Source organism: Myotis daubentonii, chromosome 18, assembly GCF_963259705.1.
Source record: "Myotis daubentonii chromosome 18, mMyoDau2.1, whole genome shotgun sequence".
In the NCBI taxonomy this organism is placed as follows: Eukaryota; Metazoa; Chordata; class Mammalia; order Chiroptera; family Vespertilionidae; genus Myotis; species Myotis daubentonii.
In genome coordinates, this window is record NC_081857.1 from 29,734,467 (window position 1) to 29,757,356 (window position 22,890).

General features: G+C 41.3%; 1 protein-coding gene and 1 non-coding gene across 22 annotated transcripts in view; both read right to left on the minus strand.

Moving 5' to 3' along the window:
• UBAP2L (ubiquitin associated protein 2 like) overlaps positions 1-22,890 on the minus strand; it is a 44,943-nt gene that overhangs the window by 4,155 nt on the left and 17,898 nt on the right. For 18 of the 21 annotated variants that reach the window (XM_059675669.1, XM_059675667.1, XM_059675661.1 and 15 more), the window contains 16 exons: positions 22,248-22,300; positions 20,567-20,652; positions 17,540-17,711; positions 14,090-14,288; positions 13,184-13,461; positions 12,535-12,707; positions 11,324-11,513; positions 10,108-10,162; positions 9,112-9,286; positions 8,473-8,545; positions 7,263-7,458; positions 7,082-7,170; positions 6,056-6,109; positions 5,382-5,463; positions 4,466-4,683; positions 3,900-4,005 (listed from right to left, as the gene is read on the minus strand). In XM_059675669.1, coding sequence (XP_059531652.1) covers positions 3,900-4,005; positions 4,466-4,683; positions 5,382-5,463; positions 6,056-6,109; positions 7,082-7,170; positions 7,263-7,458; positions 8,473-8,545; positions 9,112-9,286; positions 10,108-10,162; positions 11,324-11,513; positions 12,535-12,707; positions 13,184-13,461; positions 14,090-14,288; positions 17,540-17,711; positions 20,567-20,652; positions 22,248-22,300 — 2,199 coding nt within the window. Of the gene's footprint in view, positions 1-1,985; positions 2,389-3,899; positions 4,006-4,465; positions 4,684-5,381; positions 5,464-6,055; positions 6,110-7,081; positions 7,171-7,262; positions 7,459-8,472; positions 8,546-9,111; positions 9,287-10,107; positions 10,163-11,323; positions 11,514-12,534; positions 12,708-13,183; positions 13,462-14,089; positions 14,289-17,539; positions 17,712-20,566; positions 20,653-22,247; positions 22,301-22,890 lie in introns of those variants that run through there. The other 3 variants (XM_059675673.1, XM_059675672.1, XM_059675671.1) reach the window with 1 other exon arrangement.
• On the minus strand, positions 5,527-5,662 carry LOC132221442 (small nucleolar RNA SNORA58). The gene has a single exon (XR_009449991.1). It is a non-coding gene; the product is annotated as a small nucleolar RNA SNORA58 (small nucleolar RNA).

The following is a 22,890-nucleotide window of genomic DNA, read 5'->3' on the forward strand; positions in this document are numbered from 1 at the left end:
CATCTTATCTTACTAAAATTGTATGCAAAGATTTGAGGTCAAGTAACTCAAATTTAACTAGGAATTTAAAGCATGATTTTAAAAGATATATTAGTTCTCATGAATTGAGATAAAATGAAACTTCAGAAAAACTTTGTATTTTAGTCTATGTCCTTGGATACTTCTCCTTTGCTGTTAGGATTACTTTGACAGAAGAGTTTTTAAAAAACACTATACTGAAGTGACCAAATCACAAATGAAGAATCCTCCATTCACCCGCAATTCAGCAGCAATCCCCCTTCAAACTCCAGAACCCAAATCCTCCCAATGTCTAGGACAAAGGCAGCCATCAAAAGTTAAGCCCACCTTAGACAGCCACTTTAGAATCTTCCCAATAGAAGTGGCATCTTAACCTGGAAACCCCTCCCACATCACAAGTCCAGATAGTTCCAGGGAGGAGCAAACACCAACTAGGAAAAAGAACAGAACTACAGAAAGCAAGCATGAGAAAATACTTCCCCGTGTCCAAAGTATCAACTCCATGCTTTCTAGGCACTAAAGTGAAAGGGACAATATTATGACCTGATTGAGTATTTTTCCCCTTCCCTTTCTTCAAATCCCAGGAGCCCATCTGGTAAATCACCGGCAGTAGGCCTAACTTGAAAACACAAGCTTATTTTTTGTATGAAAAAGGCTATGTTGACGAGGTTTATATGGAAGGTTTGAGTAAAGTGGAACAGACAGGATATAAATAGAACATTTCTTTAGGAAAATGAGATAATGATTTAATTTTACTGCAAAGACTCAAACAGCTTGCTGAGACCCCTTGGTCATCCCACACAAATGGAAGAAATGGCTAACTTGACTCTCAAACTGGGTGGTAAGGAGCAATTTCGTTTCAATGTGTCCCTACTTGGTCTCACTCTTTTCAGAGGCTGGACTAGCTAAAAACCAGCTTACAGTCCAGAGGCTTTAAGTTGGATATTGGATAAAGAGACTGGAAATACAGGGGGAAAAAGAGATTTCTTCTTGTAGTTGCCATAATAGCCTCAGTGTAAGCATTAGAGGTCCCTACCTACCCTTTACCATTTATTAGAAAGCTCCTCAGGCTCGAGATCTCTTGTTTTCCTTCCAAGAGTCAAAATCCCCTTCTATATCCGACTCCCAAACATGATGATCATACTAACACCATGTGGACAACAGGGAGGAGAACCCAGAACCAAGAACCACTCTCTCCCTTGGAAAGTTGGTTACACCCCCAGGACAAAATTACTCCAGCGGGCTAGGAACAAAGGAAGTAATATAGGGGTTTCCAATTAACCAAGAATGGTGGTCTCACTGTGCAAGTTAACTGTAAACAAAGGGCTGGTGGTGTACTAGTTGGATTGAATGGGGATTAGAATTTCTATAGTCAAGGATGTCTAACCAAACCTCTCCCACACATCATTAGCTACACCCACGAGTGCAAAACACTAATATTCCACAATCCCTGAAGGGACTAAGAACAATGCTCCAGGCTAGCACAGTTTCCACAGCCTGAGTCATCAACTGGCTGGTCCCTCAAAACTCTATCAGATCTCAACCAGCCACTTGGCCTGAGGGAACCAAATGTGAAAATTAAGCCTTGAAGATACTTCTCCAACAACAGCTCTGAACACCATCCCTTCTACCTTTCACCATGACATGACACTAAACCTTTTTTCCTCCCCCCGCCCCCCCCTGCTTATGTCAGAGGCAAGGGGAAGATCTAAATAAAAAGTGAAGAGCTATAATAAGCATGGAGAATCAGGGATTTTCTACAAATAACTGTCTTTACCAACCAATCAACAGGTTGGAAACTGAGACTGTTTCCCCTCCCCCACCTTCATAAAAATCACCATACTGAAAAGTTACCAGTTCTTTGGCTATGCTGGAGTTTGATTGAAAAGGCCACCCTCCACCCTTCATCCACTGCACAACATTGGATCCTAGTGTCCAGAAAGACATGCACGGAAAGAACGCCAGAGTTAGCTAAAGAAATACCACAGTTTATTGAAGACTACAAATATTTTTTGTTACAAGTTGAAACTACATGCCTTCCAGAAAACAAAAGCAACAGCAGGTGTGTGCATTGATGCTTCGGAGGTGCTGCACCGCTTGAACTCGAAATGGGTAAGACAGGGTCAGACACATGGGGGAGAGGGAACTGGGGGAAGGGCAAGTTCAAAAGCCCAGAAGGTATCCACCAACTCATTTCCCCAAGCCACGCAGGCCATGGCCTCAGATCAGCAGGCTCTCCTCAGTGGTCTGGTTTCTGAAACAAGACTTCAGTGCAAATTTATACACACACACAAAACAGAGCCCCCAGCCTTGGGCCAAATTAGCTCTCTGCCGTCCAGAAATGCTTGTAAGGGGGTGGATATTTTCTTCCTAAAAGGAATCAAATACATAAAAATAAATGAATTTAGAGATTGATGAGGAACGGGATGACAACCTTCTGTGGGGCTGGGAACTGGGGGTTCTCAAAAGGGCTGTTAGAGTGTTTCTGAAATCCTAAGGGAGGTAAGAAGCTCCAATTTCCAGAACCAGGTTTGCTATTCCTGAACCTGGTCCAGCTAAAACTTAAATCTAATCTTGGAATGGGGTCATTCCAAACCAAAGACCTTATAATACTTCCCCAAGGATTAGGGTGGATCGTGCTCAGTGAGAGGAATAGCCACCAGGGGTCCTAGGTATTAAATCTCAATGGGTGCCTCGGGATTTCTTGAGTTTAAATCTTGACCTAAGTCATACAGCACAGTTCAAAACTCCACCTGGCTGTTAGTTCCCAGACCAACTGCCATCTGTGCTCAGCTCAGAGTTTCCCAATTATTAAAACCTTGGGCAATTTATCAACTTGGAGGCCACACAAGGGTGAAGAATGCAGATGCAGCTCCATCCAAATCATCATGAAACCATAACTGAGCAGAGATTTTTGAAGTACAATCCTTAAACCCATCCTCCCCCCACACACACACACCCATGTTCATCTACAAATCAATAAAAAAGTAGATGGAATTGTTTTTTTCAAAGACTCCTTTTCTTACTCCCTGTCCTCCAAAAGTGGAGTATAGGTTGTCAGGTACAGGAAAAAGGAAGGAGTGGACTAAGAATCTTTTAGGTCAGTACCCATTCAGGAGATTCCAACATTTCCCTCTCTGCCATCAGATGTGCAAATGGATTTTGCAAAGAGCCCAGCCATACAAGTGAAGGAACCTAAAGGTCCAACTCTCACTTTATTGAGTACAGGCATACTTTGTTTTATTGCACCTCACAAGTGTTGCATTTTTTTTGGAAAGAGAAGGCAAGACCATCCACCATCAAAGACTACAACTCACTTTATTATGGTGGTTTGGAAAAGAATCCACATTATCTCCAAGGTATGCCTATACTCATATCCTAATTCTTTCTCTCCACATTTTAGGTCTCCTAGCTTGGGATTTAAAAGGGGCCACATAAAAAAAGTAGTACTACAAAGGTATATATATGCTCAGTCTACTACAGCACACTAGCAAAGAAACCATTCAACCCTTCTATTCGGTAAATATGACCCTTCTGTATGACTGGTACCATCCATATTAACACTTGCCTCCATTAACATCTCAATGAAATCTTGGGGCCCCTTGCCTTGCTTCCCACCCAAATATTAGGCCAGCCAGGATGCTAATAGCCAATACATGCTCCAGGCCATCCCCGTCATGAGTGATATATGGTGTAGTATCAAGCTCCTCTTTGGGGGCTGCTCAGGCAGACACACAGGCAGTCAATCATTAACAATCACACATGAGCAGCAGCACACCCTCACCAATAGAGCCTTATTTTATCAAGCACAGTCTTCCTCCTTGAAACTCATTTAATAACATCCCAGACACCACTGACAGCTGGGGTCAAGGTAAGCTTACCAGTGTTGTATCCATGAGACCCATATCCACTTGGCTGTTGGAAAGGGGTGGCCGATGCATTCACACTGACATTCACACCATGCTGCTTGGAAGAGGTAGGAGCCACCTAAAGAGTAAAAAGGCCAGAACTGCCGTGAAATGGCAGCAGAGTACCATTCACCCTACCGCTGTTCATTCAGGGACTGAAGCATTCAGATGATTACCCATTGTGACATAGGCTGACTACAGTTCACTTAGTGAATGAAATAGGCTCCCTACCAACTTTCTAAAATCCGTCAAGTCAAGAAATGAAAGAAGGGTACGTTGAAAGAAGGGAAAAGGGCAGTGATAGAAGGGAATGAAGAGAGCCTGGGAGTAAAGCTATATGCTATCATATTCCTACTTTAGCTAATTCTAATAACAGGTAATCCTTATCCCAATACCCCCAATTCCAGCCCCACTCCCTCCCCCAGGCCAGAAAGAGAAACTGTTCCGCTTTATCCATTATTAAAGTCCTTGAAAGCACCTAGGATAGTCTAGGATTTAGGATACTTTACCACAAGGAAAGACCAAGCCCAGGTACTCACAGGGAACACAGCAGGCCCATACTGGAAGGTGCTGGGGAGGCCCGGAACCCCTGTGTAGTATGGCAGGCTGGTGTAACTGTAGCCAGGAGGCAGCGCCGGGTTCAGGAATGTCTGCTGCGTGGTGTGGTGAGTCTGCGTCTGGTTCTGTTGGGGTTGGGCCAAGGTAGTGGCCGGGGCTGGGGAGGAGGCATCCCCACGGCCAAACTTTGTGAGGTCACCTGTGACAGGAGAGGCTAAATGTACCTGCCTCTTCCAGCCCCCCACACCAATGCAGAATTACTACTCTGGTTTCCCATGATTCCAGAAAATCCTGTTAAATTTGAATTACATTTCTTTGCAGCTCCATTTAGCACTGCCCAGCACACAGCAAGCACAGTGCTGTCAAGGACTAATGTCGAATGACTGTGCAATGCTGTAGCAGAGACAGGCTCCCAGAATAAAGTTCCTGCATGATTTCCCTGCCTACTCATCTTACTTCATCTCCCCCAACTCTCCCTCCATGGGAACACTCCATGCTAGATTCAAAAAAACAATGATAGGTCAAGAAAATGGTAGATCAGTGAAGGCCTATCTATGGACAATCAAGGTAATGGCAATGAGACTGCCACTGTGAGTAGGGTACAGGAGCAGAGATGAGCAGAGGACGGCCAGTTCAACCAATGCATTTCCTGGAGAATGTCTGAAAACCATGTCAAAATATCATCTGGAATCATAGGGAGACAACAAAAAGATAAGGAAAAACTTGCCACATGCCCATCTTTAGCAGGATTCTGAATCTACCAATACTGATTCATCACATCCATTCTATATTTCTGTCAAAGATCTTAACTGAACTGGGTCCCTTCCTGCTACTCATCAGGTTTCTGCCACCAATCTCAACACAATCTCCTTTTATTTAGCCCTATCCCAGTCCTACCGGAATAAGGGTTGCTGGACAGGCTACCATCCCTCCCAGTCAGCGGCGTGGTGGGTGCAGGAAATGGGATGCTGTAGTAATCCTAGAAGAGAGAATTAAAAGAGCAGAGATTCAATGCCACTATTCTCTCTGCTGAGAGGCAGGAAAATGTCGAAGTAATGCAACTTATCCAGCCACCGAATAGGCTGGCTAGAACTAGCACAAACTCCAAATTACTCTTGCATACACTGTCCCCCCTGCCTGGCCATGAGCACAGTCAAGCAAGGTCTACGGGTATGCCCAGTGTAAAACACACCAAGTTCACCAGGACCAGTAATATTCTCAAACCTGTAGATAATTAACCCCAATCGTCTACTTCTACTGAGAAAATAGATCTTTCTAGAATTCCAAGTGTCTGAAACATACAGAAAGCATCTTGAGAGTTCCAGGTACCCTGCGTTATAGAATGCTAAAATTTGTTTACTTCAAAGATGCCACAACTCTGATTTTTCTTTTAAGTTATCTTCTATTAGAGCCACTCCCCAAGACACCATGCTCTGATATCTCTTAAAGTGTGTGTATGAAGTAATGGTTGGAAAAGAGCTATGACTTACCAACTGAACATGTGAAAATAATCCCCCCAACACTAATTTTAAGATTGCTTTCTTTTCCCAAACCATACATCACATACTCACCAATGGAAATCTTGTCTGAAGCATCTGCAAGTCATCATAACCATATACTTGTGGCTGAAAGATACAAGCATATAAGAATACTAATGTGGACTGGTCATGATGCTAGCAAACCAAGGAGCTAGGAAACAAGGTAAATCAACAGAACATTCATCCTCATTTTTAGGGAAGAGCAGGAGGCGGATTGTTTCCTTTAAGAGGAAAGAAGTAAATACAAAGAGATTAAGTGATTCATGAAAGGTATTGAAACTTTCCTTGAGTTACATACTAGTGATTCAACTAGACTGGTGTCTTACACAAGTCATACATGAATAGCCTGCTCTTACTTTCTGTTCAACCAGCCTGTCTCTTACAGTTTTCAAAACATGGCTTAGCCCTGGGCTGGTGTGGGTGTCGTCCCATACACCAAGAGGTTGCCGGTTTGACTCCTGACCAGACTGCAGGCTTGATCCCTATGAGGCAGCCAAGCCGAACAATGTTTCGCTCTCACATTGATGTTTTTCTGTCCCTCCCTTCCTCTCTCTCCAAAACCAATTTAAAAGAATTTTTAAAATTTAAATAAAAGTTTTTACAGTATTACAGATGTCACCTATTTCTACCCTCAACCCCGTTTACAAAAAGCTACTACTGTCAGCCACCCATTTTCAGGTAGACCCAATGGAGTTGGAAACGTTGGTCTGACCAAAGTTCCAGCAAAGACCCTCAGAGATAGGGAATCAATTCAACTAGAGAAAATAATTCTCTAAGAAATTAAAAGGGGTATCAGGTGGACATTCTGGCCTTTGGCTTCTGAAACTGAGAATATGTATTTCACAGAAAAAATATACAACAGAGGGCCTGGCCTCCATTTAGTCGTTCCTCTCTATAAACTGTTATTTTTTTCTCTCAAAACTACAAAGATTGAAGCCTTGCTTTCATGCAACCACTCATCTATCCTATATTTTAATTATAGTCTTCCACCTGAAGCCAGATTTATAGAGTAGGCACACTATCTTCATCTTTTGGAGAAGACCCCAAAGTCTCACTTACCGGGTAGGCATGTAACAGCCCTGGAGCCATAATATACGGATTAGGCAACAATGGCGGGACCCCAGGAGGGAGATTAGGAGGAGCTTTTCCTAAAAAAGAAATTATATTTTTATGCTGTCACACAATTATTTCTCTCCTTCATCCCAAAGGAATGCCATCCACCTTTTCTATGCAGGGCTACCTGAAGTTGTAGCAACTGAGCTTCGAGTCGAGGCTGTGACAGTGGAGTTGCTGCCTATGTTGAGGCCCAGGCTACTGCCACTATTGAGACTGGAGGAGACACTGACCACTGGCGGAGGTGCAGAGACTGTGCTGGACGTGGTGGAGAAAGTGCTGGAGGAAGAATGAAGATTCGCCTCACTCTCCACGCTTGTGTGCTTCAAAAAGAGAGCGGTGGAAGAGAGGAGGAGGAAACAGCAATTAGCCTAACCGGTCAGGAAAGATCAATAATCCCTGCTGTCGATTATATCATCACTCAAATTCCCAATTAAAAAGGCTGAGGGATGGTACCAGAGGGTCCTCTGCCAAGTTAGAAGAAATTAATAAATACTTTACAGGTAGACATTCCCTAGGAGTCATCTGATAAGAATGGTAACAAAAGGCCCACTGCACACCATTACACTGTTCAGAAACAGCAGCAGAGAGAGTAGGGACAAACCAAATTCCCCCAAAACTAACACTGGTTGGCCAATAACAAGACAAAGATAGTTTAAATGTGAAAAATATATAATAGCCTTTTCTCCTACACTCTTCATTAGTTCAGCACAAGACCAGTCGTGGGACAGGAAAAAGTCCTAATAAACTTAAACATGAAATTGTATATTTGAGAAACAACAGACTCCTAGAAAGCCTTAGCTCCCATTATCTTCCCCTAGGCTTCTGGCAAACCAGACACCTTAGCCCCAAATGTTAGTTGTCTTCCTTACCATTTCAGAGTAATTACATAGTTGCTATAAATCACAACAGTGAAATTAGTTCTTTGACCAAAAGCTCTTATCTCATCTCTACTTTCACAGGATGCTCAGATTCACACTGATTATTTTCAGGACTCATGTTCAGCATATCTCAGACCATAAATAAAAATGGCTGTATCAGTTGAAAAGATATTCTTACAGAAGTTCTTGTAGCATACAAAAGCCCCACCCAGCTTCAGTTTTAAAAAAAAGTCACACAATGATTCAGGAAAAGTCACTTCCAGGGCTTTGAGAATTGGCCCATAGCTTTACAACACTTCTGGATTTTTTTTGCCTCTCTTGACTTCAAATATCCTTTTACTCCTTTCTTACAAGATCAATGATCATTTTGCCACCTCAGAATCCCTTAGGAGAATCTTATGGTTGGATAGTTATAAGTATAAAAAACCCACAATTCTTTTACAGCAACATACTTACCAAAAGAGTGGATGTTGAAGTACGCCCAGAAGATGTTGATGACGAAAGGGTATTCTGCTGAGTAGATAACGTACTGTAACAAAAAAAAGAGGTTGTCATAAGACACAGTGCTATAGTCACCTGACCTAAAGCTTGAATTAAGAATACAGCAAGAGCTTGGCCAGTTTGGCTCAGTGGTTGAGCATCCATGAACCAAGAGGTCACAGGTTCACTTCCTGGTCAGGGCACTTGCCTGGGCTACAGGCTCAATCCCCAGTAGGGGGCATGCAGGAGGCAACCCGTCGATGGTTCTTTCTTGTTGATGTTTCTCTCTATCCCTCTCCCTTCCTCTCTTTCTAAACATCAATAAAAACATATTTAAAAAGAAGAAGAATACAGCAAGAAAATAAGACAGAATATAGGACCAAGGAAATCTGAGATAATACAGTCAGCAAAATAGTCAGCCAGGGCTAGTGAGCAAAGGTAGAATGGATGTTGAAAAGGGAAAATAATCCTCCCGTCTTTACTTCCCATAGCTTTTAGGGAATCTACTTAGCTAATGTGACCTGTGCCAGGTAGAGGATTAATAAGATAAAACCAAAGAGCTCTCACCAACTGCTACTTTATCAACTCTAACCTCCAATCCTCACCCCAAATCACCTGTTGTGTTGTGTGGTGGTAGTATTTGGAATCTCCTCACTGTGGTTCAAGCCACCCAAAGTGGACGAGTGCTGATTGGTTGTCGTCAATAAGGAAGCTGCAGATACCGTTTCACTGAGAGGGGGGATACTAGAAGTAGAAGGTGAGTCAGATTTCACTGCAGAGCCTGTAGCACCTGGAAATGAAGAAAGGAAGTCACCTCATTAGAGGAAGGAGAATGCTTATTGGTGTGGCTCAGTTGGCTGAGCATATCTCATGCACCAAAAAGGTTGCTGGTTAGAGTCCCATCAGGGCCCACACCCAGGGTGTGGGCCCCATCCCTAGTAGGGGGCATGGAGGAGGCAGCCGATGTATGCTTCTCTCCCTCTCCCTTCCTCTCTCTAAAATAAATAAAAACATATTTAAAAGAAAAAAACTTTTAAAAAGAAATGAGAGATGACTATAGTCCTAGGCTGGCTATCCCAAAGATAAGAGTGTGAGTTATTTAATAATGGATCATTTGTGTTTAGGTAGAATCCTTTTCTGTTTTTCAATTGCAAGCATTTCACAGCACTGATTTCCTTTACCCAGTGAAGGGAACCAAGGGGATTATCACCATTTTAAGACAGAAAACCTAAAAGTTAGGATGGTTTGAGATTAAACAACAAGACAGAACCAAGCTAAGACTATAACCAGATGTTCTGATCATTGAGCCGGGGCTATTTTCACTACAATCTAGGAAATGTAAAAATAATGAAAGGACAGGAAAAACACTCCACACCCTAGCTGGTTTGGCTCAGTGGACAAAACGTAGGCCCTCAGGCTGTAGGGTCCCGGGTTGGATTCTGGTCCGGCGCATGTGGGAGGCAACCAATCAATTTTTCTCTTTCTCTGTCTCTCCCCCTCCCTTCCACTCTCTCAAAAAATCAATGGAAAAATATCCTTTGGTGAAGATTAACAAAAAAAGAAAAAGCACAATACTACAACTGGGAGGAAAAAAACCTGGAGAACACTCACCTTCAACAGATTGCGTGGTCTGTAACTGCGTGGCCTGCACAGAACTGAAGCCATTCTGATATGAAAAACAGGAGATAGATAAATTCAAGTGAACAAATTAAATTAGCACTGACTGACACAGCTTAATTTCCAGCAAAATTCTGTAAATTAACATAATCTAGACTATCTAAACAAAATAAAAACAAAAATTAACAACAAAACAAAGATGCCCTAGGCCAGTGGTCGGCAAACTGCTGCTCGTGAGCCACATGCCGCTCTTTGGCCCCTTGAGTGTGGCTCTCCCACAAAATAACGGCTCTTCCACAAAATACAGACTTCTGCACATGGGCCACAAAGTTTCAATCGCACTGTACATGCGCGCTCGCAAGTAGTATTTTGTGGAAGAACCACACTCAAGGGGCCAAAGGGCTGCAGTTTGCCGACCACGGTGCCTAGGCAGTTTGGCTCAGTGGACAGAGCGTTGGCCTGCAAACTGAAGGGTCCCGGGTTCGATTCCAATCAAGGGCACATGCCTGGGTTTCGGGCTCTATTCCAGCAGGGGGCAGCCGATCAATTATTCTCTCTCATCACTGATGTTTCTGTCTCTCTCCCATCCCTTCCTCTCTAAAATCAGTAAAAATATATTAAAACAACAAAAAAATAAACAAGCAAACAAAGGAAAACAAAAACAAAGAGACATAAACCCTGTGACCCAAAGCAACAGAAAGCAACCCCCAGATTGCTGAATATATCCCAAATCCAAATAGCTGCAGGAAAAAGCCCAAATCCAGGGATCCCTGTGGGGGAAATGAGGGAGTAAGGTAGTTCAGCCAAGTCACTTATTTTTCTGGCTGCATCGGACAGTCCCTCCACATCACCGCTGGCATACGCTATCCCCCTCACCAAGCCAAGACATGGCCAGGTGAGGTCTCCTGCTCTGCACCCAGCATGCTGGCCATCAGCTCTTCCCGCCATCCATCCAGAACAGGCACTGAGACGGATTCTACTAGAAAGAATGATTCCCGAGTGCAGGGAGAGCAGTTTTCTGGTTCTGAGTCCCAAGGCTTGCTAAAAATAACTTTTTATTTCACCAACCACAGAAATGTACTTTTATTAGCTTCTCAATCAGCACTTCTAGGGTGTCTTTGCACTATTTGTCAAGAAACAAAACGCTAATATTAATAGGCCCCTGCCCACTAGTCTTTTAATCAATGCCAGGGGCTCATGAAGACACTACCTTTGCCTGAGTCAGGTCCTTTTGGGGTGATGAAGAGATGGAGCTGGGGTACCGCCGAGTCTGCGTGGATCTCTGTTCATACAGAGGGCCCTGAGCATTGTTTTGGGAGGTATAGGTTGTTGACTGAATTGGGCCACTCTGATAACCGGACTCCTGACTCTGATTAGATGAAATTGTAGATGAAGATTCACTGTGGGTAATAAAGAAGGAATCTATCAGAGAAATTAAATAAAGCAGATTGATTGATACTAAGGAAACAGTGGAGATTGACTACTAAAGTTGATTTCAATCAAAAGGAAAATTTCCAGCAACAAGTAAAAGAAACCACCACCATTTTCTCCTGACAACTGAATGCATTTACATATGCTACAGAGCTAAGTATTTGAATTAAGAATGGAGTTTAAAACATTTCTTGTCCCCCCTATATTCTGCTGTTATAAGAAAAAGAGGCTAAAGGTCAGTAGAAAGGATACACTACTCTTGGTCCCTTTATCATAGCATGAACGCTAGCATGAGAGCGTTATCTTTTGCTCATATGCATTTTAAGTAATTCTGAGCCCTTGGCTCTTTCAAAAACCCCATTAAATATAAGGTTACTGATAGAACTTTCTGAAAGAAACTTTTGAAATATTCTCATGCATTAATGGCATATGATTCAATATATCTAGGCTAGGGCCAAACATCTTTTTTTTTTTTTTAATTCTAAGGATTGAGAAAAGCAGCTCAGTCCCCTAAAATTCCTCCAGGATTTTCTATTGCTTAAGATGGCCCTCCCTGAAGTATCAGAGGAGGTAGGAAAGTTTTTATTGGAAAGGTTCCTTTCAATCTGTATAACATATCAATGCTACCTCCTTCTTAAGGGTTCAAAGTTATACTCTTCATAGGCCTAAGTCCCACACCAAAGGGCTAAAAGTGTCAAAAGCATTTTTAGCTGTGGCAGATGCCAAGGTACTTTCCATTAGAGGCACGGTACACATCTGTAAGAACTGTGTCTGACCATTCTAGAAGTACTCAAGCGTATGTTTCCCTCTGTTTAGAGTTACAGATGATCCTAGTAATGATATTTTAAAGTGCTACTCTTTAAAAGTGGCTATTATTTTCTCACTCAGTTCGAGTCTTGTCATCCCCAGAGTTTGAACAATCAGCAAGAGACTTAGAAAAAGTGGTTAAAAACCTAATAAAAGAAGCCTCATGACTGGCATTTCCTCTACCTGGCCGTGCTGGTATAGAGGCTATTTGGAGCCTGGCTTGAAGAGGCGCTCGTGGTTGGAGTGGACTCATAATCAGAAAGGACAGGCTCTGACCCAAACTGCAATGCCCCAAACTGTAGGTTTAGCCCTGAGATATCTGCTGAGCCAGGCATCTCCACAGCCAGAGCAGGAATCTGTAGAGAAGAGAAAAATAATGGCTTATTGTAACCTTACTGTAAGACTAATAAAAAAAACCTCGTCCTTCAATTTCCCAAACTATGCTCTTACAATCTCAATTCCCAAGTCATACACCCTCTCGCCCTAGGGCAGTGGTTCCCAACCTCCCTCATGCCGCGACCCTTTAACACAGTTCCTCATGTGGTGGTGACCCCCAACCATAAAACTATTTTCGTTGCTACTTCATAACTGTAATTTTGCTACTGTTATGAATCGTCATGTAAATATCTGATATGCAGGATGTATTTTCACTGTTACAAATTGAACATAATTAAAGCATAGTGATTAATCACAAGAACAATATGTAATCATATGTGTTTTCCGATGGTCTTAGGCGACCCCTGTGAAAGGGTCGTTCGACCCCCAAAGGAGTCACAGCCCACAGGTTGAGAACCGCTGCCCTAGGGTAATATATATCTAAAAGTTCAAGTACCTTAGAAGTCAAGGAGGCTTTTTTCTTCTGCTGTTTCAGTTTTTGCTGAGCCGGCTGAGGGCTGGAGGATTGGTTGTCTGAAGACCCAGGAGACATTTGTGGAGCCGAGGTGGATTTGCTTGGCAGAGGAGAAGAGGGGGGTGGAGGTGCAGCTGTGGAGGTAGCCGCTGCGGGTGGCTTCTCCTGAAGGAACACCTCCATCATGGTTGAAGACGGGGTAAAAGCCTGGCGCTTTGTGAAGGGGCTGTGCACTGTTGAATCATTTGGGTTCTTCAAATCTGCATGAGTAAACCCAATATGTATAAGGCCAGAGATACAGGTGAACCTCAAGAAAATGCTATTATCCTGCTCTAGAGCCAGGAACCAGGCCTTCAGGATCAGAAACTCATATAAACAGGTCCTCTTTTAAGGCATTTTCTCATGTCTGTAGATAACAATCACTGGATCACTGGATCACATTTGTTCTGATGTAGAGCCTAGGGACCTAATTGAATCAACACTATTACCCTGCCTGTGTAAGACAGGAATCTAGGAACTGTCCATGTTTAGAGTATAAAGTCATAAAATGGACAAGTCCATGAACCTTTCCAAAGGGAATATGCTGTTTTCAAACACTAAAGGTAAATTGAGGGAATTCCAAAAAATCCCCAGGTCAACACAAGACTACAAATATGTATAAAGCTAAATTTAATGAAAGAATTTATAGCCTTTTATTATAGACTTTTTATTATTCCCCAGCTTTCTGAAGTCAGCCCAGCTCACTAGGGGAAATCAGTGTGGGAAACTAGTCAGTTGGCAGCCCCTTTCCTCACTTCAGGACATATTCTCCACCCCCTACTCCTGCCAGCCGCTTGACAGTAATGCTCCAATGCTTAAAGAATTCAATCCACTTTCCATTTTTCTCACCATACTGCACCAGCGATGGGGACTGTGTGGTGGAGCCCATGTCCCAAGAGGAGGTGGTGGTGGTTCCAGATTGAGAATGCTGAGCTGCCAACTGAGCCAGGGCCTGAGCAGTCTTGAATTGCTCCAAGAACTGGGAGCCTGTGGTGCTGCCACTTTTAGTTTCACTGACATCACCAAATCCTTTCCCTAACATGCTCACCTGTAAATCAACACAGAGATTAGAGAAATAGGCAACAACCTTGTTCAGCTACTCAAAAAGACACTTATCCAGGGTGAGAGCCAGTATAAATGGGACAAGTAAAGATTGTCACCACACTGAGTACACAGCACAGTCCATTAGAACACAAGCTCTGGAGTCAGACTATCTAGATTCAAATCCCAGTTATATAAACATGGAAAAATAATTTTTCTGCACCTCATTTTCCTCATCTGAAAATAGAAATAAAAGTAGTTCCTCACGCCGGGACCGGTTTGGCTCAGTGGATAGAGCGTAGGCCTGAGGACTGAAAGGTCCCGGGTTCAATTCCGGTCAGGGGCATGTGCCTTGGTTGCGGGCACATCCCCAGTGGGGGGTGTGCAGGAGGCAGCTGATCGATGTTTCTCTCATCGATGTTTCTAACTCTATCTCTCTCCTTTCCTCTCTGTAAAAAATCAATAAAATAGATTAAAAAAAAAAAGTAGTTCCTCAAAGTTGTAGAAGGATTAAACAAATAATGTATGTACAGCATTTAATGTGTGCATAGAACACAGTAAATACTCAATAGAAATGAGAGCTATTAAAAATTATACTTTTATCAGCACTTCCTCCTCCTCCTCCCTCCATCTTAGGGATAAAGCTCTAATGATTAGAGGATATTTTTCCCCTTTCAAAGTTTAAAAGTTTCCTTGCCCTTCCCACTACACAGCTCAAAAGGAACAAAAACAGTCCAGCCAGAGTGGTTCAGTTGGCTGAGCAATATCCTGTGCGCCAAAGGATTGCCAATTTGATTCCAGGTCAGGGCACATACCTGGGTTGCAGGTTCGATCCCCAGTCGGGAATGTACGGAAGGCAACCAATTGTTGATGTTTCTCTCTCACATCACTGTTTGTTCCTCGCCCCGCTCCCCTTCTTCTAAGTAGTCCTCAGGTGAGGATTTTAAAAAAGGAACAAAACAAATAATTAGACTCCCATCTCAGTGCTGCTAATAGCTACCATCGAAGCAAAGACAATTTTAGGGGCAATCCTACATTCAGCACTAGACAATCAATGAGTCAATATGATTTGACTGTTTTCTGTGTATCCAAGTATGAGGTAATCATGACAACAAAGCAAAATTTACTCGTATGCTTTTGGGAGATTCTCCCCATTGCCTGCTACACCAAGTAAAACTATCAGCCTGGTCCAGAATATGAACCATGTGACCTTAACTATTCCAGGAATCCTCCAAGGAGATTTAATCTCATTTTCCTTAAATTCTTATTTAACCATATCATCATCATCATGATTGAGCAACGCTTTCTTATACAGAACCAGTCTGTCCAACTCAAGGTAAGACATTTTCCCCACTTCAGTCAATTATACAAACAAAAAAATCAGAAGTCTTGCCCTAACCAGTTTGGCTCAGTGGATAGAGCATCGGCCTGCGGACTGAAGGATCCCAGGTTCGATTCCAGTCAAGGGCATGTACCTTCGTTGCGGGCACAACCCCAGTAGGGGGTGTGCAGGAGGCAGCTGATCGATGTTTCTCTCTCATCGATGTTTCTAACTCTCTATTCCTCTCTGTAAAAAAATCAATAAAATCTATTTTTTTTAAAATCAGAAGTCTAGTTCAAAGTATGGGATTGTGGCAGAGATGATCTCACACAGCAATGATTACCAAATATTATACAAGTGCAAAACATATTAAAGACAGAAAATTACGAATCTCCACATATTGTACATGGTAATTAATAGGGGCTTCTGTATTATTCACATCTTAAATGTTAAGGGAAATCAAACCTCTCTTTATTCTCAATGGAAAAGAAACATTAAATAGCACAGTGATTAATACAGGTGATGAGAAAAAAAACAGAATAACATTTATGTTTAGTTTAACCTATCACATGACACATTAAATAAAATGTTAGGGTTAGTGAAAATGTTGAAAACTTTAAAAAGGCAATTTAAGAGATACAGAGCGCTTAACATTTTCCAGTCCTATCTCTTAGAGGTTGGTAGTTATTTCCTGACCTGTTTCACCTTCTTACAACTTTGTCCTATTTTTTTTGCTCTCTTCTTTATCTTTTTAATCTCATATTCCTTTCCCTTTTACCTCTCTCCTACCTTTTCTCACCTGTCACCTTTCATCTATGGCAGAATATCAACCACCAAATTATTATTAGCACAAAAAAATAACTTTAAGACAACAGTTAAAAACTGACAGAATTCTGGATTAGAAGCTAGCTCAGCAATTTTCTAGATAAAATAATTATTATAACCCTACTATTGGAAAAATAAAACTATTACACATACACACCATCTTTTACCTGTTTAATCCTATAGCATCCTTCCACCAAAAAATAAAGACAGGAGAAAAAGAAAAAGCAGTACTTAACATTTACTGACTATAAGAAAATTGGTTCTTGCATCAAATGATTCCTTTGCCATAGTTAATGACCTTGAATATTTAAAATGTTTTGAATCAACAAGTCACGTGCCACAAGTGTTCTAGGTTATTAAGAAATAAAACTATTGCCACCATATTTGTACCTTATCCATTATCTTCCTAAAGCCCTAAAAGATAGGCAGAGCAAGCACTTAAAAACATTTTTTGGAAGAGGGACTGGTTGAGGGTGGGCAAAGTGGGGGGAAATGAGGACATCTACGATAGTGTCAACAATAAAAATAAAGTTTAAAAATTTTTTAATTAAGTGTACTGGGGTTATAGTGGCTAATGAAATTATATAGGTTTCACGTGTATAATTCCATAATACATCATCTGCAGAGCAAGCACTCTTATTCCCACTTACAGAGATAGGGAGAAACAGCGAAAAGTGGGCAGATTCAGAAAAACACAAGTTTTTGGAAACCTAGTCCAGAAATGTCTGGTTTACATAAATATACATGGCAATTCTGCTCTACCAAAAAATAGGGGACTGCTACAACTCCCTACTGCAAAAGGATTAAAATTTGTTGATGCCATTGATTTTCTCTCCTTGAAGAGAGAAAATAGCCAACGATGTTCAGCACAGTGAGTATTAAATAAATTATGTTAACTCATTTTTATAAGGTTCAGTATGTCTGAAGCTAACTCCTCTCCTTAGAGCTACCCCTAACTACCCAACTCAACATCTCTACACCAAGGGCTGCTTAAGAGGACAAAGAGGATGCTTTACCCTGCCTCAAACTTCTGTCACCTTTAGGAATGACTGTATGCCAGGGTAGGGTTTGGCAGGAAAGGTGGATTAAAATACACCATGTTTCCTACTTACCACACTGTGATGAGAAAATGTGTTCCCTGAAGCAGGCTGTGATATGGTATTCTGCTTCGAGTTACTGAACACCAGAGGCTGGGCAAGAGAAGGAGCCTGAGATGGATCCAGATTAGATGAATCATTCTCCATTGAAGATGGTGTCTTCCCCAACAGGACAGCAAGGTCAATTCTAGTGGAGAGGAGAGAGGATCTTAATGAGTAAGACTGAATATTCTAACATCCCCAACACCAGAATCAGATTATGGTTAGATTAACATGAAGTCACCCCCCAAAACAAAAAGTCCTGACTGAAATGTTTAATTTACCAAAAGTAATTGATATACAAGAGCCACTATAGTATCTAGCCATGTTCTAATGATATCGCTAAGCATATTATTATTTAAATATATATTTTTTCAGTGAAGTTAATTTAATGAAGTATCAAATGTTAGTTTCAATTGGCTGACTCCTGCACACACCCTGACTGGGGATGGAACCCCCATCCTGAGTATGTGACCTAACCAGGAATTGAACCGGCGACTTTTTGGTACATGGGACAATGCTCAACCAAGCCACACCGGCCAAGACAAAATTTACTAATTTTTACCCATGATTTTAAAATACAGAATACCTGCCATTACCAATATTTAATATGTAAAGCTAGATACTAGAATGCCCACATTTTCAAGTGGCTTTGGAACAAGAAAAATTGGGGGAATTTTCCCAACTTTTGTAAAATTTCAAATTATCTATGGCATAATAAAAATATATGTTTGTGCTTTGGCCCCAGTTCTTGGAAGAACTCCTAAAACCCTTAAAATTTCCTGTGTGATAGAGTGGTCTTTTGAAAGGAGACCCTTTCAACCATGAGGTTACTCAAGGTGGAGCCTCCCTCAGAACTTCAAAACAGGATCTGGTAACCAAACACAAATAATGTGATTAGAGGGTTAGAACTTTCAGTCCTACTATACTCCAGCCATTTAGGGAGGGAAGAGAGCTGTACATTACACTCAATCACAATGACTTCATCAATCATGCCTATATAATGAAACTAACAAAAACTCTTGAACAATGAGATACAGTGAGCTCTGGGTAGGTGAACACATCAATGTGCTGGGAGGGCAGCACAATCAGAGGAGGCATGAAAGCTCTGTACCCCACTCCCCACACCTGGCCCTATGCATCTCTTCCACTTGGCTGTTTCTGAATACTGATTATAATAAACCAGTAATGGCAAGAAAATCTCTTTCCTAAGTACTATGAGTCATTCTAGCAAATTGTTGAACCTGAGGAGGGAATACCCCCAAATATGTGGTCAGCATGGAAGAAATGTATGTAGTCTGGGTACCTACCCATTTGTAGCTGACCTCTGAAGCAAGGGCAGTCTTGTGGGACTAAGCCATTAACTAGGGTCTGTGCTAATTCTAGATAATGTCAGAATTGGTGAACACCTAATTGGTGTCTGAGAAATGAAGAATGGGTGCGGAAAAATCAGATATTTGGTGTCAGAAAAAAAATACGCATTACCACTAATAATGACACCCCTAACAGCCCATTCCTATCACACTTCTCTTCAGGATCTTCTGAGACAGCAGCTATCATACTCAGGTCTAGAAATAATCCAGGAGGCTCTCTGGGGATAAAAACATTCCATGGTGAGTGTATCCTTTCTACTGACCCCAATGCCTAGGTTCAAGTTCTAAAAACTTCATTAGTCAAATCCTAGGGGAAAAGATGATCATTATACTCAGTGGACTCAGTCAACCAAGATCATAATTATAAATCAAAAGAACAAGTTACTGAACAGTTCTGCAAATTCAAAAATAAATGAAAATAGTTCCTCTTTTGGAAATGTTTCAAAGACAAATTATATCATGCTAAGTTTCTTTTTTATTTTATTTTATTTTTTTCATTGATCCTTTTTGGTTTTAATTTTTTTGTTTTGTTTTTTGTTTTTGCTGGTAATAACAGGTTACAACTTCGGGCTCATAGTTTTTTAGGGTAAATCCTATCAGGCACAATCCACTTCCACGAAGGTGGCATTATTAATGGATTCATTTGCAGGAATTGCTGCCGTTTGCTCATTCAAACCAGGAATTCTAAGTTTCTTTTTAAAATATGTCCTTTTAAAAAATATATATTTTATTGATTTTTTTGTTACAGAGAGGAAGGGAGAGGGATAGAGGATTAGAAACATTGATGAGAGAGAAACATCGATCAGCTGCCTCCTACACACCCCCGACTGGGGATGTGCCTGCAACCAAGGTACAACATGCCCTTGACCGCAATTGAACCTGGGACCCTTCAGTCCGCAGGCCGACGCTCTATCCACTGAGCCAAACCGGTTAGGGCAAAGTATGTTTTTCTTGATATTTATATTTATTTGTTGTTATTTTTTAATTCTCATCCAAGGATATTTTTCCATTGACATTTTAGAGAGAGTGAAAGAGAGAGGAAAAGACAGAAACATCGATGTAAGAGAAACACATTGATTGGTTGCCTCCTATATGCACCCTGACCAGGGCCCGGGCCGGAGAGGAGCCTGCAACCGGGGTACATGCCCTTGACTGGAATCGAATCCGGGACCCTTCGGTATTGATTTTTAGAGAGAGGTAGGGAGAGGGATAGAGAGAAAGAAACATCAATGAGAGAGAAACATCTTTGATTGGTTGCTTCTTAAACTGAGCCCAAAACCAGGCATATGCCCACACCTAGAATTGAACCGTAACCTCTTGGTTCCTGGGTCAATACTCAACCACTAAGTCACATAGGTCAGGCCATCATGCTAAGTTTTAATCAATGCCTGTGATGCTTACCTATGTGATTAAATGGCCACTTTGGGGGAAGAATCAATTTTAAAATTGTAATATATAGACTTCCAGTCAGTAAACTATCAACTTACAAATCTATCAATCAACTAAAGAGAATCTAATCTGATTTGGTTATCATTATTACCAACACCCTGTAAAGGCCCAGTGCCACTCTTCCTTACAGCTATCTCAGCAGATCCCTTGGGGAAAAGATACTGAATTTTACCACACTTGCCTCTGACCAGCAGTGATTGTCACATTCTCTGCAGGCAGAGGCACTGAAGACACATTAGAGGCAGTGAAGATCTTGGTCTCAGAAAGCTGGAAAACAGAGAAATTAGTTACTCCTGGTGTTAGGTAGGTTATAGTCAGAATCCTGGCATAAGGGGAATTCATTTCATCAAGAAAAATGGAAAACCCTTTGAAGGGGAAACTACTGTCAAGAATCCTGAATGGATCAACTTTGAAGCCCCTTCTATCCATGCTCAAGGATTTTATCAAGAGAGGAGAATCAAGATACCAAAAAATATACAGTAAAGTCACATAATATGCACACTAAACAGAGGAAGGTGAATATACTTGCTAGACAGAAAAACAGAGAAAACACCTTTATATTTTCCCATTAGAGTTCCCCACACCCACCTCTACCTAAACCATTAATTTATCTTCTACTGCTCCTCTCAAAGAAAGGAAAATGACAGCCTAGATGAAGACAGAAATTTTTTTGAAAGTTAATTCTTGGCTTTTGAGTAGTAAGGGCCCAAGTGCTGGTGAGCTAAGGTCTTTTCAGGGATAATTTTAACCATGTGCAATTATTGCCTTAATAGTGACTTGATTACACCTAGCCTCTCCACTATGACACTAAAATCAGATAAGCAATTATTGGGAATAATTCTTCAAACTATTCAAAAGCTGATTTGCTTTTATTTTGACCTTTTGATTAAAATCTCTCCTCTAAAAATAGGGAATCCACTTCCCCCAATATATCATTCTCTGAAAGTTGCTTAAGTAGACAAGCCACATTTTAGAAAATATTCACAACGCAGTCTAGCTCAGCTACAATAGAAAATAATCACCCTGATGTTCAAACACCTGAAATTTTAAAACCACCGGCCTAGCCACCAAAACAGTTTGACATATTATTTCCTCTTGACCCAAAAGTTGTTTTGCCTGAACATGAATATAAGTAGATTTAAAAATGTTAAAATGGAAATTCATTCATGATCACTGATAACTATAATTCACAGCAAAAGCTTGAGGTGCTAAGAATCAGCAAAATTCCTTTACTGAGGTACTACTCCAGCAAATTCATACAGCTTGTTTATGTGCCACCTTATGCCACCCATCTATGAGATTTCCAAGTTGGAAAGCTGGAAGATAACCAATTCTACATATAATTCTCAATTATAAAGTTGGGCTTCAAGTAACTTAAAAGGGTTCCAGAGCCAAACAGATAATAGACTTAAGGACTTGGCACTTTAACTCTCCCTTTGTACCCACCTCCAAGCCAATTACAGTACCATACACCAATGCTCAAATGTGAACTAAATAGCAAATTGTTCCAAGTAGAGTCATGTGCCACCAGCAGGTGTTAATGCACTGCCTGCCTAACTCCATTTCCAATGCTCTACCCAACCACCATCTCTTCCTGGGATAAATCCAACAATCAGATATTTGGACTTACACAAGTGCACTTGCCCTTTCCATAGTCTGGTTCCACAGAGTCCTGTTCATGCCCAGTCTCCTTCATATAACATATGTGAAATGTTCTGGCTCAGAACACTATTTTGGATGTAAAAGTTTTGGGTCAGAATCTTAAGGATTAATTTTGAGGGGTAGAAACATACCCATTTTCTATCCCTAAACACCACTTAGGGATAGAAGGCACTAAAGAAAAATGACCTAGAAATACCTACATCTTCATTCCAATCTTCAGTTCCCCACTCTTCTGTTGCGGTCCTCCATGCGCCTGGGAATAAAGGAAAAACAGTGATTTTTAAGTACCAACACACAGCATGTACAGAAATCACTAATGTACTAACATTTTTGGCAGCCAAAAGTGTAACCATAATTTAGTAATCAGAAATGACTCTTGGGCTTCAAGGGGAGGAAAGGACTATTTAGAAAAGCATACCTCAGAATACCAGGGTTTTAATAAGATTATGATTTCACAGCTGCTTTCAGTTTTTGTTACATGGCTATACAGCAAAGGATGAGAGCAAGAAAATGCGAGAGTGCAAGACACCAACGAACCCAATGCTCCAGGCAATCTCATAAGAAACGCAACCTTCAGTGAAATGGCAGTAGCCAACTTAAACCAGAACATAACTCCACCTACTTATCTGGTATAAGATAATACTGCAGCCAATCTAAAGAAAGATGGGTGGCAATGATAGAACACAAATGGTTGCCCATGTGACAATGAAAGGGCAGTGAAGAAGGAAGAGTAAAATCAATACGGAAAGCATTGCTATCTGCTATTGAAACTGTATTTAAAAATGCATACTTAGCCTGGCCAGCATGGCTCAGTGGTTGAGCATCAACCTATGAACCAACCAG